At 41.6% G+C, this 17,841-nt stretch overlaps 1 protein-coding gene across 4 annotated transcripts in view; it reads right to left on the bottom strand.

Moving 5' to 3' along the window:
* Window positions 1–4,653: 4,653 nt before the first annotated feature.
* Window positions 4,654–17,841, bottom strand: part of LOC147902876 (NAD-dependent protein deacetylase SRT1-like) — a 94,906-nt gene continuing 81,718 nt past the window's right edge. For all 4 annotated transcript variants that reach the window (XM_087373163.1, XM_087373162.1, XM_087373165.1 and 1 more), the window contains 3 exons: window positions 6,600–6,667; window positions 6,167–6,269; window positions 4,654–5,242 (listed from right to left, as the gene is read on the bottom strand). In XM_087373163.1, the coding sequence (XP_087229289.1) occupies window positions 4,946–5,242; window positions 6,167–6,269; window positions 6,600–6,667 (468 nt within the window). In that variant the 3' untranslated portion in view covers window positions 4,654–4,945. The remainder of the gene's footprint in view (window positions 5,243–6,166; window positions 6,270–6,599; window positions 6,668–17,841) is intronic.

Here is a 17,841-nt window from a genome sequence, read left to right as displayed (position 1 = left end):
GCTTTTCAACATATTGTGCAAGTCCTTTTTTGGTGCTTAAGTGTATAGAGCTAGCTTATTTATTATTTAGAACTTTGGTGAATTTACATGGAATTCATTGATAATTTTATAATCTTGAAGGCTAAACTTAGCCCTTTTATAAATTTTAGTTTGAAATCCTGGCGAATGTGTAGAGCTTTTATTTTTTATAAGAGCATATAAACTTTTGCAAGTGTTTTAGAACTTTTGCTTATTAACGAAACTAACCGAAAAAATCAACCTTGCTTTGCTCGCAATGGAATTTGCCCCTATTTCTAGATTATCTATTGTTTTAATCGGGAGTATACTCATTTCCAACAACTGTTCTTCAACATTGATTGTGAAATTGTCTTCAGCTATGACTACTTCTAGCGTGTGTCCTTTCATTACTTTGCATTGTGTTATTGATATGTTTCCTTTGTTTTTTATTTTTATTAGCACTCCCTTCTCAGAGGTAATGATATAATGGAGGATTCAAACTCTTTTGTGTATGTCACTTGTAACGTTTAACAAAATTTAAGTAAGTTGTGTGTTACAAATTGCTATTTATGGAGATCATCCTATAAAAATTTCCTTTTACTAGAGTTTGGAAAATCGCTTGCTTTTTCTTTTGCATCCAAAAGAGCTTGCTTTACCACTATACTAGGAGGTAGTGCCCATGCGCACTTGTGCACTCTTGTTGTGATTGTTTATTTTCCCCAACCATGCATGATTTTCACTCTTCTTAGCCATTCGCAACAATATAATATAATATTTTAAATGCTCATTGTCTTACGATTGGAGGTTGGGCATTTTGTAGGCTCATTTACAAAACCCTTAGGATTCTTTCAGAGACTAAATTTTCATTTCTTTGAGCCAATTTGGAGAAGCTACCACGAAGAGTATTATCTAGCATGTCTTCTTCTACACAGCCAAAAGTTAAAATAGCAAAAATCATTTCAGCAGGCTCTACCAACTTTCCAGTGTCTTTCTTCTAGGTACCATGGCTGTCCTTTTGAGTATCCTAGCTTTCCTTTAAGCATTCTAGGATAACTGAACATCTGTGTCATCATTTAAAAGCTTCACAGCTTCTAATGCAAAGGCATCCAGTTTCTATGCATCTTCAAGATATTCATTGTTTGTGTCAAATGTGCTTTTGTGATGTAAGCGATTTTGTTTTTATGGACACATCTATGAGAATATCTTTTAAGGTAGCACAACCTCTAGTCTACATTCAAATTCTACATGGAAAAGGTTTAGGTTTCAAGTTTATTTTTTTGGTTTATAATTAGAACATCTTCCCCCAAGGCCATTTTGGTCAGTTCCACTGTGGCGATGAATGCATCTACTGTAGCTTTGGTTTATACTAGATTATTTAAGAAAAAAATTTGCAATTTTAAGCAATTGTCCAATGGTAATAGTCCTAGAGACTCTTTCGTGCTTTGTTTACCATGCTTTGTTGCACCAAGCTCTCCCATGCTTGTTCTTTGTTTGTCATTCATTTTATGTCTCCTTTTTCTTTTTTATTGGTTTTGGCCACTTCAGTCTTTGATGACCATATCAATAAACGGGGATTTTCTTTTGAGCCTCTACTAGCTTGTAGTCCTTAGTTTCCAATTCATTCACACTTTTGAAAACCTCTTTGGTTCAACTTCCTCGATAAGGACTTATTATGATCTTTTAATTAGCACCAGTCCTACATGCAAAGTCTTTTGGTTTTTTTGAAACACTTTTTTTTGCAGCTCAAGTTGCTTCCTACATAAGTGGCATTCATTCTTGTGTTTGGATATATGCAATGTCCATCCCAAAATTTTGGTGTGGGCATGAAGTTATATTCCTCTTGGGCACTAAATGCAAAAGGACACTAGCTAAGGCCGGTTTCTCCTTATTCAATAAGAATTTCATCAAATACATTTTATGTGTCTAAGTATCTTTATTTTACTTCTTGAATGATTTTAGCTTCTTCTCTTACCTTTGCACTAATGATCCTTTGAACTTTGTAGAGGTAATAATATGATCACATGAACTCGCTCCATTTACAATCTTCTTCAATGACATTTTCCCACTCATGAATTGTGAGATTATCATCTTTTTCTTCCAACCATTCCTCAACACAATGCTTAAAATGCTGACATTAAAGATTTATATTCACTATGTCATTAGTGATTGGTTGCCCTGCAGCTCACTAGGTCTCATTTGGCTACAACGAGGTCCTATGTAGGAAGTATACCTCTCAAGGTGTAAATCTCTATAGATTTCCAAGTAGCTACAAAAGGACTACCATGTTACAACAATTATTTGCTTATTAATCTTTGCTCCATGCAATATATCTGCTTTATAACCTTGTCTTTCATGTCACCTTAATGCATACCAGGTTGCTACACTAGTTCGTTCTCCACCACTACTCATAATTCAACGTATTTGAATAAAAGATCAAGAGATTCATAATAGAAAATTGATTGAGTTTGAATGTCCATATAGACATTCCATTTCATTGCAAAGCCAAAATTGCTCAATCCCGTAGTCTGCCCAAAAAAAAAAAAAGACGAGATCCAAATGGGACATGCTTTCCTTTTTATATTTTCTTATGTGAAGATGCTCTGTGTGCATCTTACCTTCATAGCTCATTGGCTTAATATCCCTCGCCTCCCAAGTCCTTTGCCAACTTTGTTAGCTAGCTTATCTATTGAATGCTGTCGATGTGGGGATTCAATAAGCTCCCATAAAGGGATTATTAACTAGAAACACTTCTTCACTCACATTAAGGATTGGAAATCACCAAGTGCACTCATATCTTAGTTGTTCAAACTAGTAGCATTAATTGCAAGGACTAAGGTACTCTTTATAATTTGAAGTGCTAACTCCCATCCTCCCACCTACCTTGAGATCAAGGAGCACAACAATTTGTTTACTCTCTTTATTCCTCTCTGAATCCATCCCTGCTTAAAGATCCTACCTAGCGTAGATTTCTCTCTTAAAAAATAGGATACGTAAAAAATAAAAACTCATATCCTTGCACTTAGCTATTTTCATAAGGCAAAACATTTTTCATACAATTATGGACATTTTGTGTCATCATTGTATAGATGCAAGTAATAATTTCAATGTTCTCTATAAAGTAAATTCTCCAATCCCTCCTAAATAAATCTTTCATTGAGTAATGTCTCTTTATGCTTAAATGCTAGCTACAATCTTGAATGTTAATTTAATTCAAATATTTGGCTGCCTTTTTCATATTCATAGTGCATCAAAGTTGCATTCTAGATCAAACTATTTTGAGCTTCTTTCTAAAGACTTCATATTAGTTCTCTTTTGTTATTTTTGGCAATTGTAGCTTAATAAGTATCTCAATGGAATGCTTGCTTACTATATCTTACATGCACTACAGCAAGCTAGAAATGACTCATCTTTTCAAGAGGTGGTCAGCACATTCCCTTTAAAAAAGTACAACTCGCCTCTATAATAGACAATCCTTTTTTCCATGGAACAAACTTTCGGTGTGCAAATGTATGCAATGTTGCAAATAAAGGAGAATTGCAAGGATATGCATAAATGCATCCTACCATTAAGGTGTAGCATACAACACTCTTGAAAGTTCAAGAGAGGAAAGCTCATGGTGGCAGTCAACATATCACATAAAGAAAGGGCCGTCCTTTATCATTTTTGCAGTTGATAAACTCATTCACAATGGCTTTGAAAATGTAGATATTCATCTTCTACAATCTTTCAAAATCTCATGCACAAGTATTTCACAAATTGGATAGCTTTCAAGGTGTTGGATTCTTTTCATATATATTTTACTATAAGGTTTGTAAAACTGCTCAAAGTATACCACTTGAAAAATATGGCACACCACATGAATACTCATCAAAGAATTATCAACATCCCTACCTTTAAATACAAATTGTACTTCATAAACTTAAGTAATAGTTAACATAGTGAGAAGATGCACTACTCATGCCTCTAAGAAAAGACACTAGTTCATTATAGATTTTGGATGTATAATTCATGTAAGCTAGATACATTACTCTTGCTACGTCTAAATTGAAATGCATGAAGGCATGACACCATGATCACCATCAACTCGAATTTGAGATAATGATCTCTCTTCCCAATTGAGTCACTTGTATGCATCGTGAGTTGAACAAATCATGTGAACCTTAAAAACGATTATGTTCTCTTACATATATGTGCCTGTGCATGCATGTGAGTACATACAAAAGTACATAAACATGTGCATAAGCGCACAAGTAGATGCACATGCATGCAAGTACGTACACACATGCATGTAGGCATATATTTACATATGTAGATATGTCTATAGTGCATGTGTGTAGATACATGTGCAACGTAGGTAGGTACCTGTATATATAGGACGCGTACGAACGCACACACTATACATATTACCAATAATTATGAGAACAAATCAAGAGAAAATGATCAATGGACCAACCAAATTAGACCAAACAAATGGGATGTGACCTTGGTGGAGGCCCGTTGTTACTATGAAGATTGCATCCTTCATGGGAGTCTATTTAAGTTAAAAAAACAAAGAAATAAAAGACTCAATTGGACATTAACAACTAGGCATGCACCATAGGGTTTGATTTGAACCACAAATAGCAACTATAATGACAAATATTGAATGTAAGGCAGACCACTTTTGATACCCTTCTTAAGGGTTAGTTAATTGGTGCAACAAAGCAATTAATTCCAATCCTTACGTTATATGAAGATCTCATTGCGTACATCGTAGGAGTCCTTAAGAGGGGAAACTTAGAAAACTATTTGAATTATATTCCTCCCTTGTAAATATCTTGCTGTTCATTCTTACATGATCTCTTTCATGCAGGAGTTCTTATCGTACCCACCACACTGGTAGAGAGTTCTCACTGCCCTTTGTATAGTCTTCAGTAAAAATATTCTCACAAGGTAAACCTTACCTCTATCAGGAATCGACTGTCTTGCTCTTCTTCAATATGATTTCCTCTACATCTTTGTTTTCTTCACTGAGCCGCTTCAGGTTATCAGTTTCTACCTTTATGAGCTCCCCTGCAAGAGAAATCCCATGTCTCACAATGCAGGTTACAATTGCATACTCAGTCGTTAAGCCTTTATATGCATCCCCCCCACCAACTGTCTCGATAGGAAGCTTATGTCCAAGTACCCCATCTTCAGCTGCTTGACTTCTCAATGTCTCAACCAGATCCTCTTTGTTTCGTGACGCTGTGTTTTCTACCACTCCCTATCAACAGAAAAAACAAAAATTCATGGATGTTACATGTTCTTCAGGTGCATTTCACAGGCATGACTCTTATGTTTACAAACTAGACAATTACAGAAATTCCATCCAAGATTGCTTTGCCATATGCACAAAAACATCCAAATTCATAATTGGCATTTATGCAGAAGGAACTTGATGAAAACTTTAATATTACTGAATAAAAATTTAACAGAAAAGTGATCTGCAAAAACAATCCTTAAAAAACGTGGAATCTTGATTTCCCCCCTAGAACTGATGCATAATATTGCAATCAATATTGCATAGAGTGTTTGAAGTTTGACAAAAACAACAGCATGAGAACACTATAAGATAGACCTGAAGCAAGATCAGAAACAGCTTGTCTAGTGAACTTAACGTGCTTGTATTCATAAGCCTTCAATATGGATAACTTACTCTCACGATTCTGAAGTAAAAGAACATGTCACGCTGTCAAGACACAAAATGCTCACAGAAGGCCCTCACAAATACAAAGCACGTATCCCTGACAAACCCCCTATCTTCAAATTTTGGGCTTTCATTCGTAAACATGAAATTAGGCATTTTTAAATACTCCGAGCCCCTTCCATGCTTTTGCATTAATTACAGACACGCATGCTGTCAAGACACAAAATGCTCACAGAAGGCCCTCACAAATACAAAGCACGTATCCCTGACAAACCCCCTATCTTCGAATTTTGGGTTTTCATTCGCAAACATGAAATTAGGCGTTTTTAAAATACTCCGAGCCCCTTCCATGCTTTTGCATTAATTACAGACACGCATATGATGTGAATACCTTCATTATACTCCATAAAAATCAAAAGCACTCGGTAATTAGTGACAATTTTTTAAACAAATCTTGCACACGAAAGGGCAAATGAAACTATGCATGGAAGTGCAGCTTACCCCAAATTTCAGAGGATGGCGTATTTCAACTGATGAACACATACACCCATCTCCAAATTGGAGCTTTACAAGAACATCGAAATCCTTATACTTCGACGTCGTTCTGCAGCAGCCCAGTTTGTTAGGAGCCAAAACCTCTTCAGCCATTCCCCTCCCCACTGTGATTTGCTAAGTAAATCAAGAGAAATTCAACCATGCCTCACAATAGAAATTTCACACCATAAAACAAGAACGAGCTCACAATTTCCAGTTTTCCATGTAGCTAAGGTTATCATAACCATGACATATACCATTGCTTTACGTTTCAGTTTCTGCAACTATCACAGGCATACACCATCAGCCTGTTTTATTTTTCTGCAGTAGCTGGGATCCCAGCATTAACCCCTCAGTGTACAGTAAAGTATCAATGAGAGCTATTCGAGGATGATATTACCTGCGCAAGACAAATGGTTGCTCCTTCAATGTGGCACTCTTCAGATCTTGCCTATCTGGAAAGGAAACCTGCAACACAAAATTATCATAAGCATAATCTTAAATAAGATGCACGTAATAAGTGCAGCCTCACTTCATTCCGACTAGGGAGTCTATCAGTGCCCCGCAAGTGGCAGATTTGCTAATTAATCATATAGTTTGTCTACATGGGTTATCCAAATCCATAGGGTCACACATATATGCTAAGTTTACCAGTCATATTTGGACTGCAATGTTTGAGGCACTAAGAAGTAAGTTGGGAATGAGTAGTGGGGATTATTTTGAAACGGATGGTCAGACAAAGAGAGTCAACCAAAATTTTAGGATATGCTAAGAGAATATGTATCATTGAGGCAACATACATAGAATAAGTGGTTGCCATTATTAGAGTTTGTCTACAATGATAGAAAACATTTCTCTACAGAAGAATAAGTCCGCTCGAGTTGAACTATGGTTATAGACCAGCATATCCAACCACAGTTTAGATACCTCAGAAATCGCCTAGTGCTACAAACTATATTGTTCAAATGCGACAGATACTAGCTATTGCAAGAGCTAACATACGCAAAGCTATGGATAGAGCTAAGATGTAAGCAAATGAAAATAGATCTTTCAGAGATATGCAAGGCATAAAGCAACAAGAATCGTGGACCGAGAAACAACGAGAGTACGCATAATCCATGTACCAAATGCGGAGAGCATTCCCAGATTTCATCATCTAGAACGTTGATGCCTGTAGAGGACAGGAATGTACGCTTAAGCTAACCTCGGAAGGATTGGTCGTTATCTTCCTTTAAGAGGTCCAAACTTTGTAAAATGTGTTTTAATATAAACGGTCAAAGGAATAAATGCCATATTTGCTCGGTGAGAGTGAATGGCACGGACTAGATGAGTCTAAGGGCAAGGGCCTTAAAAGCATCAAATTGTAAAATATGCCAAGGGGCAAGTGGAATTAATTGTATCCCAAGAGAGGGATAAATGGTGCATTTAACATAAGGACCTAGATTAATGAGAGGATGTCAATTTCTCGAGCAAAATTTATTGAGCAAATTCATCTTCAAGCAACAAGGGCCAGTTTTGTGGATGATAGTAGTAACACATTGTTTAAAATTGAGCTCTATAGCTGAACGGAAAATGTTAAATGCAATATTCCAAATGCTAGAACTATGCTTGAAATTATGTTTAACGATTGAATGGCCTTGTTACATGAGAATGCAAGCCATTTGCTATTCATGGTAGTAGTCAATACATTGCTTATAGTTATGCTTGACAATGGTATGGCAATGCTAAATGCAAACTCAAATATTACAAATTGCATCTAATGATGGAAAATGACTTTACATTTAAATACTAGAATGGCTTAATGCTTAACTTCAAATGTGAGAATTGTGTCAGGGAGTTCACCGCTATTCTTAACCCCTCAACGTTAGGACCCAAAAATGGTCATAGAACCCCAACGAGTGCCCAAAAATGGTTGCAAATACCCAATGTTGGTGCCCCCACTACCTTTTTTGTGCCCAAAAAATATAGAGGCCCCAAAATGATTGTAGACCCACCAAAGCTGGCACTGAAGGATCTACAACCATTTTGGAAGCTCCACCGCCATTTCTTCCCCAAAAATTTTGGGCCTTTTTTTTTTTGCATCTAAAAACGGCGGAGGAAGCTCCAAAATGGCTATAGATCCCCAACACCTGCGGTGGAGGGTCTATTTTCTAGGCCCCCAAAAAAATTTTAGCCCACAACTTTTTGGTCTAAAAAAGGCGATGGAGGTTCCAAAATGGTGGTAGACCCCCCAACACCGACATTGGGGACTCTACGACCAATTTGGGGCCTTCACTGCTATTTTCAAGCCCAAAAAACAGTCATAGATCCCCCAACGCCGATATTGGGGAGTCTACAACCATTTTGGGGCCTCCATTGCCATTTTTGGGCCCAAAAAAAATAGTTGTAGACCCCCCAATGCCGGAGTTGGGGGGTCTACAACCATTTTGGGACCTCTATCCCTATTTTTGGGTCCCAAAAAAAAAAGGTTGTAGACGGGGTCTCCACCCCCATTTTCGGGCCTAAACAAAAGAATGTTTTGGACCAAAAATGATGGTAGAGGCTCCTAGAGTGATGTTCAAGAAATAAATTTAATTGGATTCACAAGCATCATGTGGCAAGGAGATGAGAGGATGGAATCCATAGGATCATCACAAGAGAAGGTAGTTCCACCCTAGTAATAAAACACATAAACTAGCATAACTCTTACATGGAAAGTCTATTTGACCAACTATTTAGATTTGCTTGACGTCACTTATCCTAGCACATAATGTCATACATCACCTTTTGGGAAATTTTTTTTCCCTTAGGCATATCTCCAAAAAAATGGCAAGCTTTGCGCAAGCATAATTTTACTCATAAAATTTTGCTCGTTAAACTGTCTATCTCGATTGATGACATGTGGCATCTAGGTTCATCTAGGGAGATGTAGGCTCTGTGTCTAGCATGCATGAACAAAAACGTACATATCTTGAGTGGAATGCTACACTTCTAGGAGGCTATGTCATGCCTGAGCCTCTGATTCTTCTCAAGTTTTCGCAGTATTCAGTTTTCAGGATTGGACTTGGCTGTAACAATTTGTCTATGAAAGCATGTAAACTAAGTGAAGCGAACATAGAGAAGGCCCAACCTTTCAGTACCTTTCAAGTATCAAAAGACACGATTCACAGCTACCAATGCTGTGTACTATGCATGAATCTACTCAATTGGAGAATACCAAACTGAAGATCTGGCCGTGTGTGGCACATATATATCAAGCATACAACAGTCGGCTGATCACACTCCGCATTGACGGGGGGGTGAGTACATGTCCATGAGTTTGCTGAGTTTTTCGCATCTCACGGCATCATACATTAGTTTACTATGGACACACCACAACAGAATGGTTTCAGAATGCAAGGATAGAACATTGATGGAGATGGCATGGTGTATGATGAGGGGGAAGTCTTTGCCCATGGAGATAGCATGGTTTATAATGAAGGGGGAGCCTTTGCCCAATAAATTCTAGTTGGATGCTGTCATGTGTGCCAATTATGTCTTAAACAGGTCACCAACCAGGACATTATAGATGATCACACCTTGTGAGGCATGGACAGCCAGTAAGCCAGCTATTTCACACGAGAGTGTTTGGATGCCTTGCATATGCACATGTTCCATTGTAGTTACGACATAAGCTTGTGGACAAGGGTGTTAAATGCATTTTCATTGGATATAGCTCCAAAAGCAAAGGCTATAGGTTATATCATCCTAGTATAGGCAAGGTTGTCATTAGCAGAGATGTTGTCTTTGCTGAAAACTTTGTCATGTCCTCCTTCTGACGTCTTTGATACATTGTTGCCTTTGTTCAAGTCTGCATCAGATTTTGATGAGCCCTTGGAGGCTCCAACTCAGCCACAAGTAGGTGCTTTACAGCCACATATAGAATCTGATTTACAGCCTGATATGCCTCCCATTGATCAGGCCACCACAAATCAAGCAATGAATGAAGAGAGGGTTGTCATAAGACAAGTAGGCCATCCCATGGGCTACTCATTGGTGCCTCTTGTTCCCTGGTATGTGCCTTGTAGGCCTAGATATAGATACGACAGTTAGGGCACTTATGACATGTGCCATTTAGTACACTTGGTACTACTAGGACACCCTGTCCTAGGGTTTCATTGTTATGTGTACTTTGTACTTCATTTGCATTCATTACAGCAGTACGGTTTTGCTCGTTGGCTTCCACCTCCATGGCTTCCATTGGTTGCCCTAGTCTATAGTGGTATCAGAGCAGGTCAAGGCGACACCCCTCAGCCATTTCCAGCCACCCCGAGCTCTCTAGATCTCCTTGGCGGCTGTTTGGCGGGCTGTTTGTCTGCTGGTTGGCACGTTTTTGAGGCGTGGCTGCACATGTGAGCTTTTATGTGCATTTCGCAGCTTTCCATCGCCGACAACCTCTTCTTTGGTGCCCCTCCAGCCTAGGCGACAACTCCTGAGCAGCCCTCTTGCTGCATATTGACCTAGTTTTGCAGTCTAGGGCATTTGAAGGCACCGCCTAGCTGTTGCAAAGCCCGCAGGTGCCCTAGACCAGCCGACTTGCACATTCTTGGCCTGCTGCTGCATTTCGGAGTGATCTCTTGCAATCGCCTTGCTCTCCTTTGCTGGTTCCTCATCCCGGGCTGAGAGCTCTTCGCCTCTGGCAGCTGCTCTGACCTTCTAGAAGTTTCTACTTGAGCCTTGGGCTGTACGTCTACAAAGTGACTGCTGTACAGCATATACCTTTGCTGCAAGTTTGGAGCATTTTTCCTTATTGTAATCTTGCTCCTACTGAATCGACTTCCAGCAAAACAGTCCTGTTTTTTTTTTGTTCCTTAGAATTGTGGAAAGGCCTCGTGTTGCCTTTGGAAGTTTTGCAATAGGTACACCTTGTGAAAGCCACATATTTGCAGTGAAAAAAGCTTTGAAGCTTATGCAGTAAATTGCCTTTGGATTTGGGAGATTGAACTCCTTTCATTTGCATTGTCAGTTGGTGCTTTTGCCTTGCATTTTTTTACTATGGCTGGCAACAAGGATGACTTGTTTGGGATGGATTTGAGAACAAACTTGATGGCACAAATTACCTCCTGCCATGCACAACACCCGTCTGCGTATCATCATGTATAAGATCTAGAAGAGAGGGTTGCAGACGTAGGCTGATTGCTTTTGCTAGGTTTTGTACAAAGTGCCCAACAAAGTGATCGGTCTCCACTGAGACTAAATTCCTGCAACCTCCTTTTGGGATAGGATGAATGAGGCCCTCAGTAAGTGATTCTCGCATCTCACCGAAGTCCCAAACGCCCTACAAGCATAGTTCCCAGGAGTTTCGGAAACATGGAAACAGAAACGGGCGAGAAACGGTGTTTCGGAGTTCCGGGCACCAGAAGAAACGGTGGAAACGGAGTTTCAGTTTTTAATGTGTGTATTCCCCCATTGTGCATGTGAGAAAGCCGCAAGTGAGACTCCTTCTCTCTCTCCCACTCTCTTCACCACCTTCCCTACCATCTCTTTTCTCTGTGGGCATTTCAACCATGTTGGAATCACCCCCAATGATCCAAGACTCTGCAATGCATGACCAAGAAAGAAGCTCCTTCCACAAAAGGACATGGTCTCCTCTTGAATTGGGAGCATAAAGGTTTCAGAAACCAACCTTACGCCCACCAATCAAAAGAATGATCCACTGAGCTCTAGAGGGAACAATGATCCCATGTCCAATCACCAAGGGTAGCATAGAAGAAGAAATAGAAATACAAGTACCTCCCCTGGTGCCCAAGGAGGGTGACAAAAAAGTATGCCCTGAAAGAAGCTTACCCGACTTGGCATAATCCCTGACATCCAGTTTGTGTTCTTGAATCATAAGGACATCAATGGGGCCCCCAGTAATACCTCGATGAAGTTGGTTATGAATCAACTGCCTACGGTGGCGGTGAGGTACACCTCCAAGGCCCTAAACGTTCCAACTGACAATCCTCATAGGCGAGAGGAAGAGGCCGGATGAAAAAATCTACCCGACTTGGTAGCGGAGATATCCCCCTCCTGGGAAAAATTCCTCCCATCAAGAAGAGGGAAGTCAACTGGGGAAAGCACTCCCACACCTGCAGAGGGGGAAGCTCTATCCATGGTGCTCTGAACGAGGTGCTTCCCAAGGGTAGAGGACGCAAAAGAATTCATGAATGTGGCAGCTGGCGCCAGTGTACGTAGGACCCCTGCGGATGAAGGAGTAGAAGCAATAATCCCCTTGCCTCTGTCAAGAGGTGAAGAAGTAGGAACAAGACAGAAACGGGGCTGCTGATGGATCCTCATCAGCACAAGGAACCAAGACGGGAATATCTCCTGCCTGTATGGGAGGGTCCGTGGTGTCGTCAGTAGCCTTCTAATGTGGAACTGGCTCAACAACTCTAATTGGCACCCAACGGGGGACGACTGGAACAAGACGTGCTGAAGGTCCCATTTGCGCTATAAGCAAAGGTCCTGGACAAGACGCTGTAGCTGACGGTCCTGGGCGAGAGGTGGAAGGTCCAACAGCGCGAGAAGTGGCAGGATGTGTGGTAGAACATGGCGCAGTTCCAGCCAAGGTGGTGCTATGAGGCGCTACACCCGTGGACCTTTTAGGCCTTTTCTTTTTTCCCTTCCTTGGGCATTCTCTGGCAAAGTGCTCAGGGATCTTGCAAATCCTACACCGATCCTGTCTCCCAGCAATCTCGACTCTCTGCTTGAAGAATGAGCCATCTGGACGCTGGAGCATAATGTGATCATCCGTGATGTTAGGGTCAGAGACAATGACCCTAACACATGGTACCCCATCAGACCTGACTGCCTCCGCTACCGAAGAAGGCATCCCTCCGTCCATTCAAGCTGAAGGGAAAGCCATCATCGATCGGGATGGAAAGGCCGAATCGAACACTATTGAGCTCCGTCCGACTACAAAGCTGCTTAGGATATAGAAGAGGGTGAAGGCGAGTCAGAGAGAGAGGCTAGAAGAGGAAGAAGGCAGGGGGAGAGGCTAGAAGGGAGGGGGAGGGATAGGCTGCAAAGGAGAGGTTTAGGGGGGCGAGGGAAGAGAGGAGAGGGGCTGAAGGAGGAGGGGAGGGGTGAGGCAGAGGGGCTGAAGAGGTGGGAGAGGAGATGAGGGAGGCATGGGGAGGGGGGGGCGGGGAAGGGGGAGGGGGGAGGTAGGGGCTGGGTGGCGGAGAAAGGGGGCGGGGGTAGAGGTTGAGGGGGCGGGGGAGGGGGGCTGAGGTGCAAGAGAAGGGAGCGGGGAGAGAAGGCGGGGGAAGGGGGTTGAGGGAGGGAGGCAAGCAGAGGTTGAGGGAGGAGGGAGAGGTGAGGCAGGGAGGGGCTGAAGGGAGGGAGGAGAGAGGGGCGGGGAGGGAGACAGGAAGAGGCTCAGGGGGGTAGCAAGGGAGTCGGGGAGCAGTAGGAGCTCTCTACAAGTCACCTTTTGAAGGGAGGGCTAACTCTTAGTAGGGTTGTTTTGAAAGCCAAGACTTAGTAAATGAGCATGTATCCTTGAATACCAAGCCCAGGATGCCTATTTCAATCCATAAAGAACTTCATTAGATCCTGGTTTTCATTTCTCATTTGAGGATGATAATCGTGCATGTGATATCACTCTCTATCAGCAGGCAGTTGGTTGGTTGATTTATTTATGCCATACCACGCCAGATCTTCAGTATGTTGTCTCCTAGTTGAGCAGATATATGCACAGCCCTAATACACAACATTGGTAGGCCGTGAAGCATGTCTTTAAGTATCTCAAAGGCACTCAGCATTTCTACAAGGCCAATTCTTCACTTGCCATGCATGGTTCACTGATAGTGATTCAGCTGGTTGTTTCGACACGCGTGTCACATAGTGGCAACTTTTCATGCTTGGTACTTCATGCATCTCTTGGTTCAGCAAGAAGCAGACTACAGTTGCTACTTCTAGTTGTGAGGCTAAGTACAGAGCAGCTTTTATAGCTACAGTAGAGTGTGTTTGGCTCCGGAAATTTTCATGTGTCAGACAACTCCTACCGTCATCTTCACTGATAGTCAGAGTTCTTTGGCTGTTGCACGGAATCTAGTTTTCAATGCCCGCACGAAGCACGCTGAGGTTCATTATCACTATGTTAGAAAGAGATTATTAGCATGTGATATTCAGTTGTCTTATGTTCCCACTGAAGACAACTTAATAGATCTATTTACACAAGCTCTTCCTCGACCTAAGTTTGAAGCTTTCTTGCAAGCTTTGAACTTAGTATCTTTTGTAACTGTAGGCCATCTTCTCTCGATTGTATTGATGCCCTATAAGCCCTGGTATGTGCCTTGTAGGCATAGTTATAGGCACTTCAGTATTCTAGTGTCTTTTATGTCACATAGGTCACTTAGTCCTATGTGACACCTAGGACACTTAGTCCTAGGGTCTCTTTCATGTACTTCGTACTTGCTTTCTTTTCATTATTCTAGTGAGACAGCTTTCAGCTTTGCTTGCAGTGTCCTTGTACTTTGCTTCTCTCTGTACTTTGACCCTATAGTGGTATCAAAGCCTTGCCAAGCTCCTGAGCCTTGCTTAGCTCCCACACCTGCCCATTCAGCTGCTTTGCCATTCAGCTCCCACATCTGCCGCTTCAATCGTACACCTGCGCTATGCTCCATTGTATAGTCATACAAGTACACCTGCAGTACGCTCCATCGTACAGCCGTATAGATCTGCCGCTTCAATCGCACAACTCCCTGTTGGTTTGCCGTACATGTGGGCAGCTCCATCGTACAACCCTATGCTGTTTTGCTGAACGTGTGCGCAACTCCAGCCATACAGTGTACGGAATCTTGTACCTGCGTTGACGTGCTTCTTCCCACACGTGCACATTTTGTACTTGCTGGTAGCAGCTCCCACACGTGCGACCATACCTGCAAACAGCCCGCCCCTTCCAAATTCATCCGTACAGTCAAGAAGGCCGTACAGTACAACGACCGTACTTTTGCGCATGCGCTTGCTGTATCCACGTCTGTATCTGCAATTCGTTTTACGTACAGCCGTACAGTGGCTTTCCTTGCTTGGAGTACAAGGATCTCTTGCAGGTTTTGTGGTGCACAGGTTTTCTTTGCAGATTTCAAAGTGTGCAAGCGCATTTGGGATTTTGGCTGTGATTCAACCAGATTTTTGGGACAGACTTGATCACATTTGCATATCAATCTGGGGCTTTGGAAAATTTGCATATAAATCTACAGATTTGGGGGTTTTCTTCAATTTGCTCCAATTTCTGCCCAATTTCTCCCCCCCCAAATTTGGGGCTTTTGCATTTGGGCTACGATTTTGCAGGAGAAAAGGTATTTGGCAGATTTGCAGGTATTTATCCACTCATTTTGATGAGATTTCAGACATTTGCCATTTTGGGCAGTCTATTTTTGGCATTTTAGCAGACATTGCATCGGCATTTGCAAGGACATTTTGTCACCTTTGCTATATTTCAGCAAAATTTGGGGCTTTTGGTCATTTGCCCCAATTTTGATATTTTTGCCCTTCTTGAAATTGGGGCTTTTGTCAATTTTGTTGAAATTTGCAGTGACATTGACTTGCTACAGTCAATTTTGGGAATTAGACAGACCTTGCATGCAGGAGCATTGAAATTGGCAAGAAATTGCAGGACATTGCAGGACATTTGGTCACATTTGCAAAGTTGCAGCTTAATTTGGGGCTTTTTCACATTTGCCCTCTTTTTTGCATATTTGCCCTCTTCAAGAATTGGGGCTTTTGCCAAAACTGACACTTGCACTTGTGCAGTCATTTTGTGGACAGCAAGTCCTATTTTTTGTAGTTGCAAGCCTTGAGGCTATTTTTTGGATCACTTGGTCAGTGCATTTTGACTTGTCCTATTTGCAATGGCTGGCATCAATCATGATTTATTTGGCATTCTTCGTGAAGATGATAAGTTGGATGGCACCAACTATCCAATGTGGTCTTATCTCATGAAACATATTCTTGTTGCAAGAAATTTTTGGAATATTGTTTCTGGGATTGATCTGAGGCCAGCCAATGCTGCAATGGCTGCCCCCAATGCTAGTCCCTCTATAGGGGGGACTCCTCCTGATGCTTTATCCTCTAGCACCCCTGTTGCTACTCCTCCAAAACATGAACAAACAAGATGGGATGCAAGAGATGCAAATGCACAGCTTGTGGGTTCTTTAGCTCTATTGTTTCCCTGCAGATACACATAGAGCAAGGCCCAGACAAGGGTGTGGCTTGCAATTGTCAGCCTAATTAGCTCGATCTTACTGACATATGTAAATAAAGAGGGAGAGAGAGAGTTGCTTTATCATGCAAGAGAATCATTATTCCACACATCCGGTCATGCAGGACAGCAAAGGATGCTTGGGACAAATTGGCTTCTCTTTATCAGATTCGCAATGAGGCACGTGTTGCACATTTAAGAAGGCAATTGCAAGAAGTCAGCATGAATGAAGGTGACTCTATGGATGCATACTTGACAAAGGTCAAGGACTGGAACAACTTGCCAATATTGATGAGGTGGTGTCAAATTCTCAGCTTGTCAGTACCACATTGAATGGGCTACCAGATACATATCAAGGGTTTGCTACAACTCTTCAACTAGTGGCCATGGGTAATCCAGACCACTACTTTGATTAGTTGGTCACTTTGCTTTTGCAGGAGGAGTAGAGCCGTGCCAATAGACATGCCACTATAGCTGATCATGCATTTGCCTCGCAGCAGAGAGGAAAAGGAAAGGCACCCAAGCCCATGGGTAAGCCTAAAATCACTAATGGCAGTTCTTCAAATGCCTCCAAAAGTTCAGCTCAGCCAAAGAAAAAGAGATGCAACTACTGTAAAAAGCCAGGTCATGATATTTCAGAATGCCATAAGCGCATTGCTTCGGAGAAGAAAAAGGCAAGAATGCCCGTTAATGCCTCACATGCAGTTGAATCCAATGCACCAGCAGATGCTTCACATGCACATGCTGTCCATGAAGAGTGGGGATGGGCTGTCCATTGTTCTTTTGATCCCTGTGTTGAAGCATTCTTTTCTGCAAATGATGCTCAGTCTTGGTATTTTGATAGTGGTGCTTCCAAGCACATCACATCTTGCAAGCAGTTGTTTCAATTTTTGGCTGATGCACCTCCAGGGGGGGCAGTTACTTGTACAAACGATGCCTCCTGTGCTGTCAAAGGCATTGGTAATGTGCAGCTCACATCAGTTTCAGGCCATCCTGTTACTCTAACCAATGTACTCTTTGTGCCTGGCATTGAAGTCAACTTGATTTCAATTTCAGATTTTGCTACATCAGGTTTCAAAGTGATTTTTAATTGTTACAAATGCCTTGTGTATGATCTTGGTGATGACAATACCATAGTTCTCACTGGTACTTAAGGTCTTTATCACCTTGATATTTATTCAGCTGCACTTTCCATTGAAGCACATGCTATTTCAGATTCTCAGCTTGCTGAAACATATTTATGGCATGAGAGAATGGGTCATCTCAATTATCGAGCTCTTGCCAAATTGCATTCTCAGGGTATGGCAAAAGATGTACCTCAGATTCATACACTTTCCACACATGTATGTGAGGGCTGTCTTTTGGGAAAAATGCATCGGTTTCCTTTCCACAAGGATGGTTCCAAGTATTTAGAAAGGAAATTGCATCTCGTACA

Source organism: Dipteris shenzhenensis, chromosome 4, assembly GCF_047967505.1.
Source record: "Dipteris shenzhenensis isolate YYH24624 ecotype China chromosome 4, Dip_SZ_1.0, whole genome shotgun sequence".
Lineage (NCBI taxonomy): Eukaryota > Viridiplantae > Streptophyta > Polypodiopsida > Gleicheniales > Dipteridaceae > Dipteris > Dipteris shenzhenensis.
This window is presented reverse-complemented; position numbering and strand designations above follow the sequence as displayed.